This window comes from Sinohyriopsis cumingii, chromosome 14 (genome assembly GCF_028554795.1).
Source record: "Sinohyriopsis cumingii isolate HCF-2022 chromosome 14, ASM2855479v2, whole genome shotgun sequence".
NCBI classification, from domain to species: Eukaryota; Metazoa; Mollusca; class Bivalvia; order Unionida; family Unionidae; genus Sinohyriopsis; species Sinohyriopsis cumingii.
In genome coordinates, this window is record NC_142974.1 from 19,061,461 (window position 1) to 19,081,115 (window position 19,655).

The 19,655-nt window shown below is 36.8% G+C and overlaps 1 protein-coding gene across 1 annotated transcript; it reads left to right on the top strand.

Moving 5' to 3' along the window:
- Positions 1-3,529: 3,529 nt before the first annotated feature.
- On the top strand, positions 3,530-10,348 carry LOC149783364 (uncharacterized). The gene is made up of 2 exons (XM_089931576.1): positions 3,530-5,234; positions 7,788-10,348. The coding sequence occupies exons 1-2, from the start codon at positions 4,001-4,003 to the stop codon at positions 8,237-8,239; spliced, it is 1,686 nt and encodes a 561-aa protein (XP_089787702.1). The 5' UTR covers positions 3,530-4,000; the 3' UTR covers positions 8,240-10,348.
- Positions 10,349-19,655: the final 9,307 nt, after the last annotated feature.

The following is a 19,655-nucleotide window of genomic DNA, read 5'->3' on the forward strand; positions in this document are numbered from 1 at the left end:
ATCATGGGTCTTAAAGTAACTGGGGATGATAAGCCAAAGTTAGATAATATAACATGGGCCTTAAAGTAACTGGGGATGATAAGCCAAAGTTAGATAATATAACATGGGCCTTAAAGTTACTGGGGATGATAAGCCAAAGTTAGATACATATAACATGGGCCTTAAAGTAACTGGGGATGATAAGCCAAAGTTAGATAATATAACATGGGCCTTAAAGTAACTGAGGATGATAAGCCAAAGTTAGTTACATATAACATGGGCCTTAAAGTAACTCTGGATGATAAGCCAAAGTTAGATAATATAACATGGGTCTTAAAGTAATTGGGGATGATAAGCCAAAGTTAGATAATATAACATGGGCCTTAAAGTAACTCTGGATGATAAGCCAAAGTTAGATAATATAACATGGGCCTTAAAGTTACTGGGGATGATAAGCCAAAGTTAGATACATATAACATGGGCCTTAAAGTTACTGGGGATGATAAGCCAAAGTTAGATAATATAACATGGGCCTTAAAGTAACTGAGGATGATAAGCCAAAGTTAGTTACATATAACATGGGTCTTAAAGTAATTGGGGATGATAAGCCAAAGTTAGATAATATAACATGGGCCTTAAAGTAACTCTGGATGATAAGCCAAAGTTAGATACATGTATCACGGGTCTGTAACTTATAACTATATATAGTGTAGTGTAGTCGACAATGTCCGTGACAAGACTCTTCTACTCAAGAATCGCAGCGAAGGGATGCAAAAATAATAAAATCCAAACCCCCACCCGTTACCCTCATCCCACCAAGATGTTCTTGTTGTATGGTTTAACACCATTTTTCAGCACAAGATAGGCTATACATGGCAGCCAGTATAAATGGTGGAGGAAGAACCCGGGAAAACTCCAGAAAGAACCACCGACCCAAGAGAAGCTACTGGCAACTTTCTCGCATACACACATTTGCCGAACCCGAGACTCGAACCCACGCAGACAGAGGTGAGATGGCAGTAATCCATAACGGTGACCACTCGACCACTCGTCCCCACCCCAACAAGGTAGTACATGGTTATCATACTGACAACTAAATAAGCTGTTGAGTCTATGAATTTCAACCACGCGGTTTAGGGATAAAACGAATTATAGACAGTGAGACCAACACACGGACAGAAAACAGAATTTCACATTATTAATGCTAGCTACGATGTCGTAGCCTCAGCTTGATTTGTTGTGGTTGAGATATGAGTAAGGGTACTAATATTAGTACTATATTAATGCCACTAAATAATAATAATAATAATAATAATCATAACTGTCATCATCATCATCATCATCATCATCATCATCATCGTCATCATCGAAATGTGTGTCCTGATTTAATGTTGATTAACAAATATGCCTGTCAACGGAAGGGATAATACGTTGCTCATAAGGCTGCGTTAACCTACTTGAGACTAACTCGTTACTTATTGTAGTTTTTTATGACCCGACCAATCCCTCCACCGCCATCCTGTTTTCATTTCTTTTTTATTAATTGCAATTTTAAATGATTTTATGTTGTTATTTGAGCTATCGTTACCGGCAGCACAAAATTGATTTGATATTTTTCGTCTTCCCTTTTTGACTAGAAAATGCACGTAGATGTTGCCTTGCGTAGACGACTCTGTCAAATAACGTATAAAAGACATCATCTGATACAAATGCTGATGTATTCAAGGACACAGGCGCTTCACAAATGAACATGAATTTATAAGAAGAGAAAAAGTCTACTATATTCCTAAAAAAAAAAACTTTAAATAGTCCTGACAGACACATTTAATGAAGAGCGAATTGCGTCCCATCATATGAATTGCGTGCTTGGAATTGAAATACTGTAATTACCTCACCTAGGCCTCCTACATAAACCTGTCACGTGTTTCTTTTATTGATATACGTAGTACACGACAAGGAAAATCAATGTTCGTACCTTAAAATATACAACGTATGTTCTGTAATTTACAACCTCCATCTTTTTTGGGGGAGGGGGATCTTTTTGGGGTTGTTTTGTTTTATTTTGGGGGTTGGTGGGGAGTGAGTAAATGTATATCTAAATATTTTATAATCGCTCAGTGCGGTGTATTATCTGTTGTGCTGTTTTATTAACCAAATGCCAGTGGTCAGTCAACAAAGATATGTAATACCTTTGTCCCGTTCAATTTCCTATAATCAAACAGCCAAGCGGTCTAAAGTATTTTATCAAGGGTGCCATTAGCTGCACTCAAACTTCCCAAATGTGGTCAACAAAGTCTGCTGAGAATTATATATGTACGCATTTGCCTTCGTACCTGCACTCCAGATATAGTTTACGTCGAATCACAAGAGCAAATAGTTGAAATCCTCAAACACTCATGTCTTATATCATTCATTATTTTTAGGTACATTCACGTGGCTTCTTACGGATGGTAAAAAATATATTGCATTATAATGTTTCCTACCTTAAATATTCTCACTATGTTTTTTATGTTTTCTAATTTCATGGTGTTTGTTTTTGTAATCATAACATTATATATGTTTTTTATCTTATAGGTGTTGTCTAATGTTGTAAAGCGCTTAGAGCTTCTAAAGATTAGGCGCTGTACAAAGTTCTCATTATTATTATTATTATTATTCTATAACGTTACAAAAACAAGCATACGTCGGAACGGGTTCAGGATAGGTTCACTGTTCTTTAAGGTAAGAGGGGAGAAACGGTTCACTATTCTTTAAAGTAAGAGGATCTCCTCAGGTCTCACTGGACAGATTATTTAACATATTTCGATGACTTATTGCACAAATAATGAAAATAATATTACATTAAAGATACAAATAAAAACTAACTAATGACTTTTATTAAAAGGATGCTTGTAAGATTCTGACTGAGGTATTAAGGTTAATTCATTGTGCAACTGCTGGCTTTTATACCGAACCAACACTACCACCAACCCCTCCTTTTTACATTCATTTTTTGACAGCAAATAGCTATTTTAAATATTTGCCTGTGCCCCTTATGCATGAATAAAGTTCACTAGTACTATAACAAATCTGCATACTTTTCATCAGCCTCAACCGTTTCGATTTTTAGATATTTACCTCTTTATTAGACATACGTCAATACGTAAGCCAAGTCGGCTGCTCAGTTGCAGCCCAAGTTACGCATTTGATCTCCAATGCTCGTCTAACTGTAACAGGCAGTCACCAACAAACCAACCCATTTCCAAGCCTAACTCAAAGTAAATGTAAACCAATTACAGATTTAGGTTATGTGTGAACTGACAAATGCTAGAATTGTGATAACTGGGCGTATGCCTTCTACCTTAAAAAAATAGGGGATATCAAAACGAAACTATCCAGTGAGACCTCAGGTTCAGGTGAGGATAAACACAACTGCGAATGTTTGTTAGTCGCTGATCTTGTTTTGGAACATTGAATTTTGCGTCGGGTTCAGTATTGTATATAAATATCTGTCGACGTATAAATGACAAGCCGGAACACGATGGGAAAACAAGGTACACAACAGGTATTATTATTGGTTTCGTTGAAGCCGGAAGAAGGCAAATAAAACCGATCCCATGTTTTCAGTTAGAACCAGTCTTATTCAAGTTTGTTTGTTATCTATTGGGAGAATCATGACAGTTTTTCAGATGATCGCAATTATGATTTGAGGAACAATCAATTAGGCGAGACTTATTCGATAAGAAGAGTGTTATCGTGTATTCACTACAAAAGGTGAGTGGTATTATTTGAGAAATTTCCTGCCCAAGATGTTTATGAACTGGCAACATTGTGCATTCTGTTTTTTAAATATGAGTTTAAAAATAATCTGAGAAAGGACAGCTTCAGCGTACTTTGAGGCAGATGTACTAGCGAAGAAAACACATACATTTAACAAGTATAAGAGCTTCTCTTAAGATGGACGCACAGTGACATCTGATTAAGGAACTAGGTTTGTAGTTTGACACAAACGGAGGAAATCTTTGTGGGAAACCATGCTGAAATGCTGGAAGAAATTACACTCCGAGAACTTAACGATGAAGAAGCCAAGCAGTACATAGGTGGCGCAGTTTTCGTTGGTATTTTAATGATTATCGGAATCATAGGAAATTTGCACGTTCTTTACGTGTACGCTTTGAAAATGAAACCAAGCAATCTACGAATATTCATCTTATGTATGGCTTTCGTTGATATGCTTACATCTTCCATTGGGATGCCTTTTGTTCTTTACGATCTGACGCATCCACTTACGTTCTTTGCCCCATTTGTGTGCAAGGCTCTGCGATTCTTGAATTATTTCAACAGCTCAGCCTCTGCTCTTATTCTTGTGCTCGTTTCTGTTGAAAGATATCGGAAAATCTGTGTTCCTTTGGGAAAGCAATTGACGAAAAAGGCTTCAAAAGTCTGCTGTGGCCTAGTTATCATATTTGCTGTTCTAGTATCATGGCCAGCGCCCGTTCTGTACGGACAGAGTAGCGTGCCGACGAGGTACACGAATATAACTGGATCAAGATGCTACACGGAAGACATATTCAAAGATACCCCATACCAACTTTATTTCAATATTTTCCTCATCCTTTTGTTCCTCGTTACTTCCTTGATACTGATAGTGCTCTACAGTTTGATTGGCAGGCAAATATTCCGTCATCGTGTGTTTCGGAACAAGTTTATCACAAAAAATAAAAAAGAAGAGAAACCTGGTAAAAGTGATGATGTCGCTGACAAAAAGAACATATCCTCCAAGGAAGCAGGTAGTGATACATGCACAAAATCAGCAGAAGTTAACAGCAACTCCGATTCTGTAGCTCAGTTCATGGATAAAGGCCAAGGCGACCCGAAGCGACACAAACTAGAGAGTACTGAACTTGCAATGGAAAGTAGTGAAATACGTCAATACACATCAGATGTACATGACTCGTACCTTTATCGTGGTGGTGATGAAAGGATTGGTTTTCACAGTGAAAATATGGCTCGGACAGAGGACCGCTTTTTGTCAGATGAAGTAGACACACAAATTTATAAGGGATTCGAAAATATAAATGATTCCCCATCGGACCATGGGCGTGAAACAAATGATTTTGTAGTGACCGAATATGAAACTAGTAACAATGGGAACTTTCCGATTCAAGTTTTAAGCACCGTGAATTCCCAAAAAATTAACATTGATTCTGTGCTACCTTCAAAAGTAAATATAGAAGATCGCATGAGGAATATGACTTTACAAACAGGGACTGCAGGTAAATTTTTACACGTCTATTTCTAGTGCTTCATGTTCGAGGACAGTGGGGCAAGAAAGAGGTCTGGAGCGACAGGCAGAAATATTGAGGGGGAAAAAAGCGACTAGACAAAATAAAAATTATAGTCCCGTGTAATTTTACCTATTTCTGAAACATTCGTTCTTTACCGAGAAATCTATAAATTCTTTCTTTTAAAATTGTATGGAATAACACCCTTTACTGCAGATCCTGTAAGTTCGCCATGTAAAAAAATGTTGTCCCTTAGCACGAAATTTCGAATATTACTACCATTTCTGCAGTGTGGTAGTTTATAGTGATGTCCAGCACTGGAGCATCATGACGCAGACGTGTAGCATTATATCCCAGCCAATCACATTATCTTGACACCAGGTTGACCAATCCTAAACTAACCTCTTTATGCTGAGCTCCAAGCAAGGCATATGCTAGTTACATATGTGTAAGTCTTTGGTATGACTCGGCCGTGATTGGAAACCGCGAGATCACACATCCGAGGCGGACGCTCTAACCACTTAGGCCATCGGAGCGTTCCGTCATGTAAATATTGGTTTAAGTCGTTTATATTAACACATAAAATAAGCTCTACACTTATTATGTAAGACACTGAAATTAATATCTCAATATTAATGAAAGAAAACTTGAGAGATACGTAACATAGCATTTAAATTAGGATTGGATATAAACACTATAATAAAGATCTTAAAAAAATTTGAGAGAGATAAGAAAATAAATAATGACGTCTGGAAACACCGAGGTCGCTAGAGACTTATTTATGAGTTACAGCTTTGTGTTTAACAATGGCAGGTTTTGCTAATCTTAAATGTTCGGGAGAAACACTGTCAATTCCTGTCTGTATCAATTCCTGTCTGTATCAAGTCATGTCTGTATTAATTCCTGTCTGTTTCAATTTCTGTCTGTATCAATTCCTGTCTGTATCAATTCCTGTAGCCTTTTGGAATCCTTTGCGTACTTATCTATTTCTTACAAACTATTCATCTACTTGGATAAAAATCAGCATGTTGAGCTCATTTCTAGTACAAACGATACAAGTGGATGTGAATTATTTACTCCAATGGATTTTTTGGAAACATCATTATCTATGCAAAAGTTATTAAACATCTCGCCTATAGATTTTGGTCAATAATCAACTTATTTTCATCACATAGCAGGCTATCGTTATTTAATTGGGCTTCCTTCTGGTCAAATATGATTGAATAGTTGGCAATGTAATAATGGCTTAGGAGTATCCACACATCATTCGAGGAAGTATGTTTTAATGGATTCCTTTTTCAATTTTACCATATTTCTTTGCTTGCGGTAAACGGTTTAATGTGAATTTGTTTATTTTATTCTCATATTTGTTTTACGACATCTTTTTCGGTTTGTATACAGCGGTTCTAAGTAGGCTATTCATAAATGGTCCGGATTTTCTTATAAATTTTGATCTTGCGTACCATCTCTGTATGTTACAGTTGTTAACGTATGCTGATCTGCATTATGCATATCACCGGCAGTGCGGTGGTCTAAGTGGTTAGAGTTTCCGTCTCTGATGCGGGAGGTCGCGAGTTCAATCCCAGGCCGAGTCATACCAAATACTTATATAAAGGTACTAGCAGCTGCCTCACGTGGTACTCAACATTAAGAAGTTAGTGTTAGGACTGTTCAGCCTGGTTACATGATAATGTGCCTGGATGGGACATCATGCTACATGACTTTTGCATCGTGCTCCAGTGCAATACATCATTATAAACTGCAACACTGTAGTCATCGTAAAGAGATTACTGAACAATTGTTAAAGCTATGTTAAAAATCACACATACACGTACAAAGAGAGAGACAGAGAGAGAGAGAGAGAGAGAGAGAGAGAGAGAGAGAGAGAGTATGCAAATTAATGATCAAGAGGAATTGATATATACTCCTACAAAGTCTCCAAGAAATCACTTTGCATCAAATCTTATAAAACTTCCAGTGTGATACCTATATGCTTCAATGACTAGAGGACTTCACATTTCAATTGGTTCGATATTTATGTCAATTATTGCAAATTATTCAACTGATAATGGCTTGTTTCGAAAAATAGTAACATCACTGCAACTCGGCATAGGACGATGTGTAAAACATGTAGATTATTATCCAAGTTTGCTGAATCCTAATTACCACTAATATCGTACAATGGAGATAACTTGTAATTTATCAAACAAATAATTGTATATTTGATTAGCCCAAGTGTAATAGTAGTTTATGCCATATGGCGACCAAGCTCACAATGAACAATATGCGGTACCAGAGCCGACGATAACTGTTTTGTGAGCTGGATAATAGATTTTTAGAATGTGAGCATGAAAGACCCTTCATGTAGTGTGAATTTGGATTCATAATGTATGCAGTGGCATGTGCACCCCACTAAAAAGACAAGCTTGACATATACTCGTAAAATGCATGAGAATATGTTACACAGTATTACTTGAAATATTTCATGTTGCACAGTATTGATTTAAATATTTCATGTTACACATGATTGCTTAAATGTTTCAGATGCTGGAACTTCTCAAGAAACGGGAAAAGCAACATCGCACAACAGCGGTCTAATATTAAATAGAACGAGAACCACCGTTTCGGACGGTGTTATTATGGAAACGCAGGAGAAAGGTGGAACGGACAAACTAAATTCAAACTCTAAGTCAACCGAAAAAGTGAAAAACAACACTAGAAAAATTACATATGTTCTTTTCTTAATAACTGTGGTTTATTTTTGTAGCTTCCTGCCTCATCTTATCCTAAAAATTTTAGCATTTCTAAAAAAAGACTTTTTCTTAAGCTTAAATTTCTCTGAGGCGTTTGCTTACAACACGTTCGTTTGGTCCTTTTTCATCAATAATGTTGCCAACCCGTTTATATATGGCTTTCATGATAAAAACTTTAAAAGAGAAGTAAAACTGACTTACCAGAGAATATGTTCTATTTGTCGAAAGTCTATCAAATCATAAGCATATTTCATATTTCACCAGTAGTACCAAGAGGATAATTGCATATAAATCCTGCATGAACAATGAATCAAGCTGTTTACAAGGAAATACTAAACAGAGGATACACCCAACATAATAATAATATAGGTTATATGTCATCGATAGGTATAATCAGTGTAATACAGGGTAGTAAATGCAAAGCCACAAGTGAAACGATGATCCTTTTTTTTTGAGAGGCAGCACTTGTTTTGTTTTTCTTTTGTACATAAATATATATATGATGCCCACTCAAGAAAGTTCTTGTTCATGGCTTGAATATTAGACAACACATATCACGTTTACAGCCCCACTTCCTCGTATATTAACCTCATGAAGTTTATTATAAAACGGTGTTTGATAAGTGTTAGGGTGTTTTAAGCCGCAGGAATCCAAGTAGATTACAAAGTGCTGACGCAACTTGAGTAAACTTTCTTGCCCCTCGGCACACCACAGTAGACGACCTGCATTGATCCTATGCTAGCATTCAAATCGTCACTCTCTCTCTCTGATGCGAGCCCGGCACTAGATCGTAAAATATCGGCCAACAGTTAGCAAGTTAATAGTTGTATAAAATAATGTGCAATGATCAAAGGCCAACCTAACTTTATTTTCTATTCCGTTTCCATTAAATACTGGTGTCCTAATCTCTTGTAGTAATGTCGTCATGAAAATGCGAGTGCACACTTTGTCAAGTCCAAAAGATGCTTTTTCTTTCTTTTGTATAAAATGCTCTTTGGAGCTGTTGATCCCCAAACAAGGCAGCGCACTCTGTAGTTACGGCAAAGTGTATCATGTTGACAGAGCTGATTAATACGCAAATCGTGCTGCTGTCTACGATAAATTGGCGTGGATAGTTCTCACTTCAATAACCTTCATCACCTCAGCAGTTCAATTACAAGCCGTTGTCCCCGTCACGTGTTCAAAACACCAAGATAAATTATTGATCTACATGTTGTCACCAGTTCATTATGAATAATGCCCTTATTTGCCAATGTCGGATTAGAAGGACTCTAGGTTTATTCCATATTTGTAAAGTAGAACCAGGAAAATATGATAGTCTGACTGGTTTCATTATACTGAAAGTACTACAGTATAATGGAGGTCTGTGTGGTTTCTTCTTATGCAGAATAATGGTGGTCTGACTGCTTTCTTTATTTTAACAGTATGCAGAAAAGATAGTCTAACTGGTTTCTTTATGTTGACAGTATGTACAATAAAATGGTAGCTTGACTGGTTTCTTTATGTTGACAGTATGTACAATAAAATGGTAGTTTGACTGGTTTCTTTATGTTGACAGTATGTACAATAAAATGGTAGCCTGATTGGTTTCTTTATGTTGACAGCATGTACAATAAAATGGTAGCCTGACTGGTTTCTTTATGTTGACAGTATGTACAATAAAATGATAGCCTGACTGGTTTCTTTATGTTGACAATATGTACAATAAAATGGTAGTCTGACTGGTTTCTTTATGTTAATAGTATGTACAATAAAATGGTAGCCTGAGTGGTTTCTGTTTTGACTTAGGTATAGTATATTGTGCATGCAGTAGATGTAAAAGATAATGTTTGCTGTTGATGTGTCGCATTTTTGGCAATTGAAGAAAATATGATAAACACTAATTGATTAAGATCCAGAAAATGTGTGAGACACTAAATGATTTTAGATATAGTACATGGCCATGCAACTGATGTAATTCCATTGTAAAATAATATTCTACCTTTAACATTATTGCGTCAAATTTCGTATACCTATTTTTATTTACATACTTCATTAAAGGTAGAAGGAAACATCATTCATTTACGCAGATCGGCAGTAAAATAATGTATGCGGCTATAAACTTATCATTTTATTATAATTTTGAGACTAAAATTATGAAATGTTCCTGCACTATCTGATTTATTGTTGGAAACGTATTGTTTTAATTAAGTAATGTTTATCTAGAGTATTCAGAAGAAAATACAACGAACAAAAATCAAAATCTCTTTGTTTATCTTTCATTTCCTTTTTGTTACTCTGTCTACATTGCTAGAATAATTTTGTTATGTATTCGTGTACGTTGTTGATGCTGGAATAAATATTTAAAACTTACATATTTCATTTTCAAGTTATGTTTTATATTACGTCTGCAAAACTCTGGTGAAATGTTTAATATTCAGTACGAATGGTGTCCTTAGTTACTTATGTCAACATAATCACGCTATTCCATAGTCTCTGAGAAGAACCTTGAAACATGGGTCTTTCATTTATAGTGAGTAAAGTATGCTTTTCATACGATAGGTATAGAGGAGAGCTTTAATTTCCTCTTTCTTTTACAACAAGATATTGAAAAATATTGTGTTATGGGAAAGGTGAGCGCTTGTAAATATAGTACCGGGTTATATTTCCAAATCTCCTCGTTACGATGTCAAAGCTCGAAACATATAACGTTCCGATTCTATTAGGAAGTTATTAATTTTAAATAATTTTGAGAGCAAAGGTAAAATTCCTCATGCATTATACATTGCAGGAGACTTATTCTGTAGCTCTATGAAGTTTTATGTACATAGAAGCATATGACGGAGGGAGGGGGAGGCACAGTGCAATAAATAAATTCAATATTTTCTTTAATTTAGTTTTTCTTTCTCTTTCTATTTGCTTCCTTTTGGTAAGTTATCAACAATACTAGTATAATGATGTGAACATTTCGTTTGTTGTTAACAAGGATGTAATTTCTAGCTTCTTTATATTCAGTGGTTGTGAGGAAAATATAATAAATTCATGTGTCGAACTCGGCTTAGCTGATATCAAAGACTAACATACGCGTGTTACTATGCCTAGTTGAGAGAGAGAGAGAGAGAGAGAGAGAGAGAGAGTTGATAGACTTAACTGAACACGAAACTGAAATAAACAGTTTTTTTAGAGTCGTTAGCTATCAGACTAAATAACCTCTTGTGACATTTCCAGAAGGTACAGCCTTGAATAACCTTGAATAACCTTTAGAAATGCTTGTCTGTTTTGTCTCATGGACCCGGAACATGAAATCCTGTGTACTTCTACGTCGAGCGGGAAGGTATGCCACTGATTTGAATGTGTCACTATGTTAGCTCAATATACATGCAGGGAACTCGTCCTGGGACAAACTGTAAACATTTATGGTGTAGGCTGCATTGTTAAATCCTATATGATGGCCCTAGTGCATGCATGCACACATAATCACTCAGACATAAATAATGATGACGAAGATGCAGTAGCAGAAAAAACAGCCGAATAAACCAAAACGAATATATATATATATATATATATATATATATATATATATATATATATATATATATACTAAAAATTTTTATCTATGCTGTAAGTTGTTCTCGTGTGCTACTTTTTCTAGCTACATTCTTGTCTTTACGAAAAATATAGCTGTAAGATATCCTTGTACCATTCCTTGAGAGGTTACCTAGCTAGTTTCACTCCTCGCACTGATTATCAGTACATGAAAGATCAGCCCAGTTTGAACCGGATGGGTTGAACTCTTCAACCATGAGTAAAATGTTGTTGTGGTATCCTGTTCGGAATGTTGTAAAATCATTTGTTATATTTATATAAGTCTTAATTATGTTCTGTCACGTGATTCATTGAACAATGGCTAGAGTGTGAACTCGGTTGCAAGAGAGTTTTGATGATTTCAGTCTTCAAAGAAGTCAATGCGGTATAGAAATTATTATACAACTATGTCGACATCTCTTCGTCTGAGATGAGACCCTACTGCCTCTTCCAGATACTCTTCCAACGTTTCTTCATGCTTTTGTCGTGTTATTTCTGATCAGGATGATCGGTTTGACATCCATAACAGGGTTATCTCGTTGGACATATAATTCCTTCATCCAAAACAAGAGTCTAAATGTAGTTCTTGTTCTGACCATCTTGACATCATGGCACTGTTTTATTGTATTTACCTTCAGAATCATATCGCCAATCAAAAAATGTTTTCGTGTTCCATCTGTTCTTTTTTAATATTCTCCTTCCAAGTTAAGTTCTTTTTTTTTGGGGGGGGGGATTATGATACACAATGTCTTTGGCATACTCAACCACGTCTTGCATCCAAGCATCAAAGCCAGGTGCGTACGTCTTTCTAGTCGTAAATCGTTTGGTGTAACCAACTAGATATGCACCATCTGAAAACATTCTCCGGAGTATTCCAGCCTTGCAGAGTACGGCATCACTATGGGTTTAGAGCACGGTATTGCAATCGGGGTCATCATTGAACAGTGGGTCGCATACTCAATTCCTGTGTTGAATTATATATCATCTTTCTAGATTGGCCTTTGTTTACACAATGAAGTGTTGCTCTTTAAATGTTCCCATTTTTATATTGGAGATCATGGTGTCTTTACGGTAAATTCTGTGGTTTTAAAGTCGCACTTACTTCTTGCACACAAGCTAACGGACGATCTGGTAGTTTTTCTAAACGTGCAATTTTTTCTGGATCCAATGCTATCACGCGAAAGTCTTGATCTTGCTTGGACTACAAAGCTTCCTTCAAGACATTGAAGCTAACTACTTGACTCGATCGATAGTTGAGTGTCAGCCCTTTCACCGTGTACTTCTTATACAGTTATATCTGTCGTTCTTTGTATTGGTGTCTTCAGTGTCTTGGTCCGTTATGCACCTAAATGGTCGTCTTCGATGTCTGGGTGATGACTATCAGGCTGATGGGTGTACCAAAAACTGTCGGTGCCAAAGTACAGGACTCGATTTCTTAAAGGTTCCAAAATCGACTACAATTTTCAACTAGCATTTGCTCTGATGTTCGCTGCAATGATGACATTTCGAAACCCGTCGATGGTGCAAATTCTGTCACTTCTTTATAATTTACCACGATCAAATATTCCTTTACGGTGCATTTCCTCGTGTTTCATGAGTTTTCCTTTGTCATCCACCATTGAAAATATTTACTTAGATATGCCAAGTATTCCGACTTGATTAATGTCTGACCTTATTCTAATGTTCTACACAAGCAATTTAGCATGACTTTAGCCAATGGTCGTGTTCCTTTGTTATTTTCCACGTGTTGCAAAGTAATGCATTTTAACGGTTGGTACCGTTCTTTGAATGTATCCTTTGTCTTCATGAGTCTGATACTAACATGAAAAGCCATTAGCTTCTTATTTCAGTTTCAGAAATTCGTTGACGTTGCTTTTGTTGTTGTTGAGTTTAATTATAGTGGCGTGCGCACAATTGTGCATGTGCCACTTTTTTTTGACTGCCCCGCAGCCTGCTAGTTGTTCCTGGGGAAGGGGATGGTGCCACCTCCCCCAGGCTTTTGTGGATTCAAGGAACCCTGATAGTTTGGCCTCAGTCTGTGGGTCCATAAAGGTCCCTACAGTTGAATGGTTGGCTGTCATTAGTGGGAAGGAGAGCTCGGGAACGATCCTGCTTGCTTTACAACGTTGGTTTCTTGTTGCATTTGGCTGGTGTTTCTTGCAATTTTTTTTTTTTCGATTTTTTTTCTTCAAAATGTTCTAAAAGGAGGGGATGTTCTATGCTGTTTATAGAGGTTCTTAGTAGAAATCATGTATGAAGAGAGATTTTCAAGGTTATTATGGTATTACTAGTCGAGGTGTTTAGGGTGTGTTTCCTACGTTATGTTATTTATAAGATTTTAGATATTACCTCTTTAAGTTATTTATTAATTAATGTTTTTAGAGATTGAATGTTATTTATACTTTATTTAGCAAGAGACAGGAGTCCTAGCCGATTACACGGTTCGTTAAGGACATCTAGGACCGGAATCCTAGCTGATTACTCGGTTCATTAAGGACATCTAGGACATCCGATTTTGTGGTTTCCTTAGTTTTTTATAGGTGCTTCGTAAGTGAATTATTTATTAATACTTTTATAAAATTGAATAATATGTTATGGGTTTTTATGTGGTGGCTTCTAAATTTATTTAGCTAGTTACTGGGTCTTTTGGTTTTATGTGGATAGTAATTATATTTTGTTCCTAAGTCCTGCTGAGTCTATGAATTGATTTATATTTTTATATGCTGATTGTTTATTTTTATTAGAGTCCATAAGTAACTCTGGGTATGTGTGTGGTGATCCAATCTCTTTTTGGTTTTTGATAAATATTTTCCGAGCGGGTTGATATTTTGGGCATATATTGAATACGTGGTGTAGATCTTCGGTGGTGTGGCAGTTAAAGCAGTTAATGGTTGCTGGTTTGGGTCCATTAAACCTTCCAAAACTGCTTGCTAGTTTAGTTTTTCCAGTTATTATCCTGTTTATGGTTTTCTGTTCTAAATAGGTACCCTTAGGTAGCTGTATGTTCCTTTCTACGTTTTTTTGGGTTTCATGGTGCTTTTTACCTTTTGTGGAGGAGTTCCAAAAATCTTGCCATGTTTGGTCTATATATGTTTGTGCGAAGCTTATTGCTTCTGTAGAGCTATAGTTAGGCTTGATAGAGTTTTGATCTCCTAGTTTGGTTTTTGCAACTTTGTCTGCTGTTTCGTTGCCAGAGATTCCAATGTGCGACGGTATCCACATGAGCTCGACTAATTGATGTGCTGTGGTGATATCGTCGATTAATTGGCATGCTCTGTCGAGGAATTGTTCCCTAGAGTGTGTATTGCGATTTTGGATCGATTTGATAACGCTTAGGGAATCGCTTATAATGACTGCTTTAGGTATTTGGTTGTCTTTGATTCATTGTAGTGATTCAAGTATAGCCCAGAATTCAGTGGTGTAAATGGAGCAATAGTCAGGTAATCTGGATCCCGTTTGTATATTGAATTCAGGGATGACTATTGATGCTGCTGTTCTTGGTGGGTTGTTTGTTTTTGATCCATCGGTATATATTTTAACATAGTCCGGGTATTTTTGGTTGACTTCGTTTACCAGTACAGGTTTTAGTAAGTTTTCTTGTCCTTCTTTATTGCCTAATTTGGTAGCTTCAGTGTTAATTCTTGGTGGTTTTTGTAACCATGGTGATTTGTTCTGGTCTGTATTGTTTGTTACCTGTTTTTTTAGTAGAGGTATCTTTTCTCTTAGTTCAAGGATTACTTTGCCACTTGGTGTGATGGGTATGATTTTGGGTTTGAAGACAACTTTACACTTATTTATAGCTATTTTGGTGGGATGGTTGTCTGGGTGGGTATCTAATCGAATGGAGTATCGGAGGAGCAGTTCTTGCCTACGTAATTTTAAGGGTAGTTCTCCTGTTAGTGTTTGTAGTTCTTCTAATGATGTTGAGGGGAGTGTTTCTGTGCATAATAGTAAGGCTTTTCTCTGGATAGTGTCAAGTTTTTGTAGTACAGGTTGCTTAGCCGAGTTAGATGCTTGGCAACCGTAATCCAGTTTTGATCTAATTAGGCTTTTATATATCGTGAGGAGGGTTTCCTGGTTGGATCCCCAGTCAGTCCCTGTGATGTTCCTGAGTAAATTGAGATCTTTGTTACAATTCTGGGTGAGTTGTTCAATGTGCTGTCTCCATGTGAGGTGGTTGTCAAAGAACATTCCTAGGAATTTTACTACTGTTACGTATTTGATTAATTGATTTTGTATATAGAAGTTTGGATAGACTAGGTTGTTAGTTCGTTTGGGGGTGAAAATGATTGCCACAGTTTTTTCATGAGATATTTTAAAACCCCATTTGTCCGCCCATCTCCCTATGTTGTCTAGGCTCTGCTGGATTTCTTTATCTACTGTGTTATTGGCGGGATTTCCATTCCTCCATATGCCACTATCATCTGCAAATTGTGACAAGTTTATTTTTGTGGAGGCTGCATTGAGGTCAAGGTAGTTTACCATTAGGTTAAATAGTAAGGGACTTATTACACTGCCTTGCGGTGTTCCATTTTCAAGTGAAAATTCTTCCGAATGGGTGTTGCTTATTCTTGTAGTAATTTTCCGGCCTGTGAGGAAATCGCCAATCCAGTTGAACAAGCGTCCAGTTATTCCAAATTGGTTTAATTTGGCCATTAGTCCATTGGTCCATACTAGGTCGAACGCTTTTTCTAGGTCCAAAAAAACCGCTTTGAGATTTGAGCCAATTTTGGGGTAGTGATGGTTAGGTCTATGGCTGAGAGAGTGCCATCCTCAGGGTTTGGCTTGAGCGTATAGTATCTTTCCTAATGTTTTGATTTATTGTTGTTTGCTTGATTTCCTGTTGTTGGTTTGTTTGCATGTTTCTAGAATTGGTTATTTCATTTTTGGTGAATTTTGGCGTGCTGGTTATGGTTATGTGGTCTAATTGTGGGGAATTTAAGGTATGTAGGTTACTGTCAAATTCATTTGTTAGGTTTGGAATAGTGGTGTCTATATCTTCATTTGTGTTTGGTTTTTTCTGCTTCCTTGAAGAGGATTGGCGATATTATTGGCATTGTATTTATATTGTTCCCTGGTGTGTAGTTTTCTATTTCTAGTAGTTTCTGTTGGTGGGGTGGGGGTGTGTTAGTTATGTCTGCTGGTTTGTGATTTGTTTGGTCTGTGTTTGTGACCAGATTTTGGGGTCCCAGTGTGATGTTGGTTGTATTCGAGTTTGTTGTGGTTGGTACGACTTGCGTTAATCTTGCTTGTTTTACATGCTTTATTGGTGCTGTTTGGAGTTGTGATACATGCAATATTTTTACTGATTTATTGATAGGGTTGTTTGGTGGTTTGTGTGTTTGCGTGTTTGGATTGAATAGAGCTATTTGTTTGGACCTAGTTTGCATTCTTCTACTTAAATTGCGTATAGCATTGAATGATGACTTATATTTTGTTTTTGTCCTAACCCAGTCTGCTCCTCCGCTAGAAGTCTCTCCTTTGTTCCTTTGTTTTCTGTTACTTGTTCCTATCGTTCCTTTGTTTGAGAGTTCCTTTGTTCTGTGCAATTCCTTTGTTCACGGCTTGGCGGTTTTCTAATCGTTTCCTCTTCTTGGTATTATTTCTTTGCTCTTGTTTTCCTGTTCCTTTATTCTATTTTAATTGGTGATGGTGGTGGCCGCACTCAGTAGAACTTTTAAAATTATACACCAAGCCGGTTTTACACAGTAAACAAATCAAGCAAATTGAGAGATAGTTTTCAAACTTGACGTTATGGGAATGATTTTGTCGTTGCTGGAAAAAAATCCTTAATGGGAATCGTTGTCCTTTTAGCACTGTTCTTTGGTAGGAAAGTGCCAGTTTCGTATACTTTGAACATATGGTATACACTATCTTGAGCGTGAAACAATTCTACACCCACCCAAGTTCATGTCAATGCGCTTTCCTCATCCTTGTGGCAATACGGTTGGTATTGATTACATGTTTTAACACAAGTTTGGCATTAAGGAGACCAGTTCTCCTTAGCAATGGTGTGGTAAGATAGGACGATACAAGTGGGTTGGGGTTGTGGGTAAGACTTCGTGTTTGATCAACCCTTTGTATTGACGAATGTATTCCATGTCAACATTTCATGGATGACCGTACAAAATCGAGCATATTTTCACACCCAAGAGTACAGCAAATAAGTAATAATAATGTAGTGAATGTTGTAGAAATTTGTTGTTTGCTTGTCTGTAGAACTGAATACATTTTATGGCTGCCTTTCATGTTTTACGTAGCGGTTACCTGTAGTACTGAATACGTTTTACGGCTGCCCTTCATGTTTTATGCAGCGGTTACCTGTATTACTGAATACATTTTACGGCTGCCCTTCAAGTTTTATGTAGCGGTTACCTGTAGTACTGAATACGTTTTACGGCTGCCCTTCATGTTTTATGTAGCGGTTACCTGTAGTACTGAATACATTTTACGGCTGTACTTGGTGTCTCGTGTAGCGGTTACATGTATTACTGAATGCATTGTACGGCTCTTATTGGAGTCTCATGTAGCGGTTACATGTATTACTGAATGCATTGTACGGCTGTTGTTGGAGTCCATGTAGCGGTTACATGTATTACTGAATGCATTGTACGGCTGTTGTTGGTGTCTCATGTAGCGATTACCTATTTTACTGAACATATTTTACGGCTGCCCTTTATGTCTTATGTACTGGTTCCATTTCTGAGTGTTTAATGTTAACCTTTCTGTACTTTATAAACATTTATATCTGCTTTATATGGTTAATATGCCTGTTCATTTTATCCCGAATACTTTATGTTAAAGTCTAATTAAGATATTTTAGTAACATAAATTAGTTTCTTATTTTCCTCAAATTAGGCCAGTGCTTTCTTCAGCTTGGAAACATATTTGGCGTAGCTATGTAAAATAATGAATCTTTCACAATATTATTGACTTTACTGTGATCATACTAGGTTCGCAATCTTACTATCTGTATCGTTTTTATGGGTCTCCCTGTCACTCCAGCCCTCTTTCTCGTTTCCTCCAACCTAAAACGGTATGATATATCAAACGAAGACACAGTCAAAGCTAAGTACGTATAAAATTTACCTGAACTTCTGTAGGTTGTATGAAAATTGGAACTTAATTTATTAAATTTGTGGAAAGCATGGTACCAGTCTTATAAAGTTTGGAATCCATTTTGTTACAGGTCCCATTATTAAAAGTTTCATATTCTGTTACCGCCACATCATGTTCTTTATTTTCATGCTCAGATGAGAAATCATCCATATTTTGCGAGTATGTTTGGATGTTGAAATTAATTTTTGTTTCTACTTCATCTGATCTACGCTTGGCCTCTATCCCAACCGTATTTTCTCAGTGAATATAACTTGTATCATTACCCTGTCGAGACAGTTTCACCTCCTCAATTTCAGGTGCGTAATGGTGTGCTTAATCGCTCTGTCTTTAAATCAAAACACTATAGCCTCTTTTGCTTCAGCTCTCATATGATTTTCGGCATGGAATGAAATCTTAAATCGAAGTTGTTGGAAAGATATGCTGATTTACTGCCCGTATCATTATCTAAAGCATTGGTTATTTGCAAATGAGCTTTGGAGGATACCTTATCCTCTTTGTCAACGACTTCCTCGCTGTTACTGCATTTCCCTTTCTTGCTCAAAACTGTCATAGACTTTTTCCTAACGACACGGTGACATTCTTGCCTGCCATTCAGAGTGAAGAGTACTCACGGTACCAAAAAAGTAATGACGAAAGGTAGAATCTTACAATTATTGAAATAACCCAGAAAGGGAGTGTTTTTTAATTTGTCTTCCAACAAGCAACGTGATCCAGTTATATTCATGTAATGTGCTCGCTCCTTTGTCTGTCCATACAGAACGAATACAGACGTTGACATGAAGAGCACAAGTATAATAACCAGACCGCAGCAGACTGTTGAAGATCGTTCCGTCAATTGATTTTCTGATATCGTTCAACGGAAACGAGTACAATAATTGAAGCAGAGGCAATGGTATTGAAATACGTTAAGAATCGAAGAGCCGTGCTTACAAATGGAGCAAAGAACGACTGTGGGTGTGAGAGGTCGTACAGGATA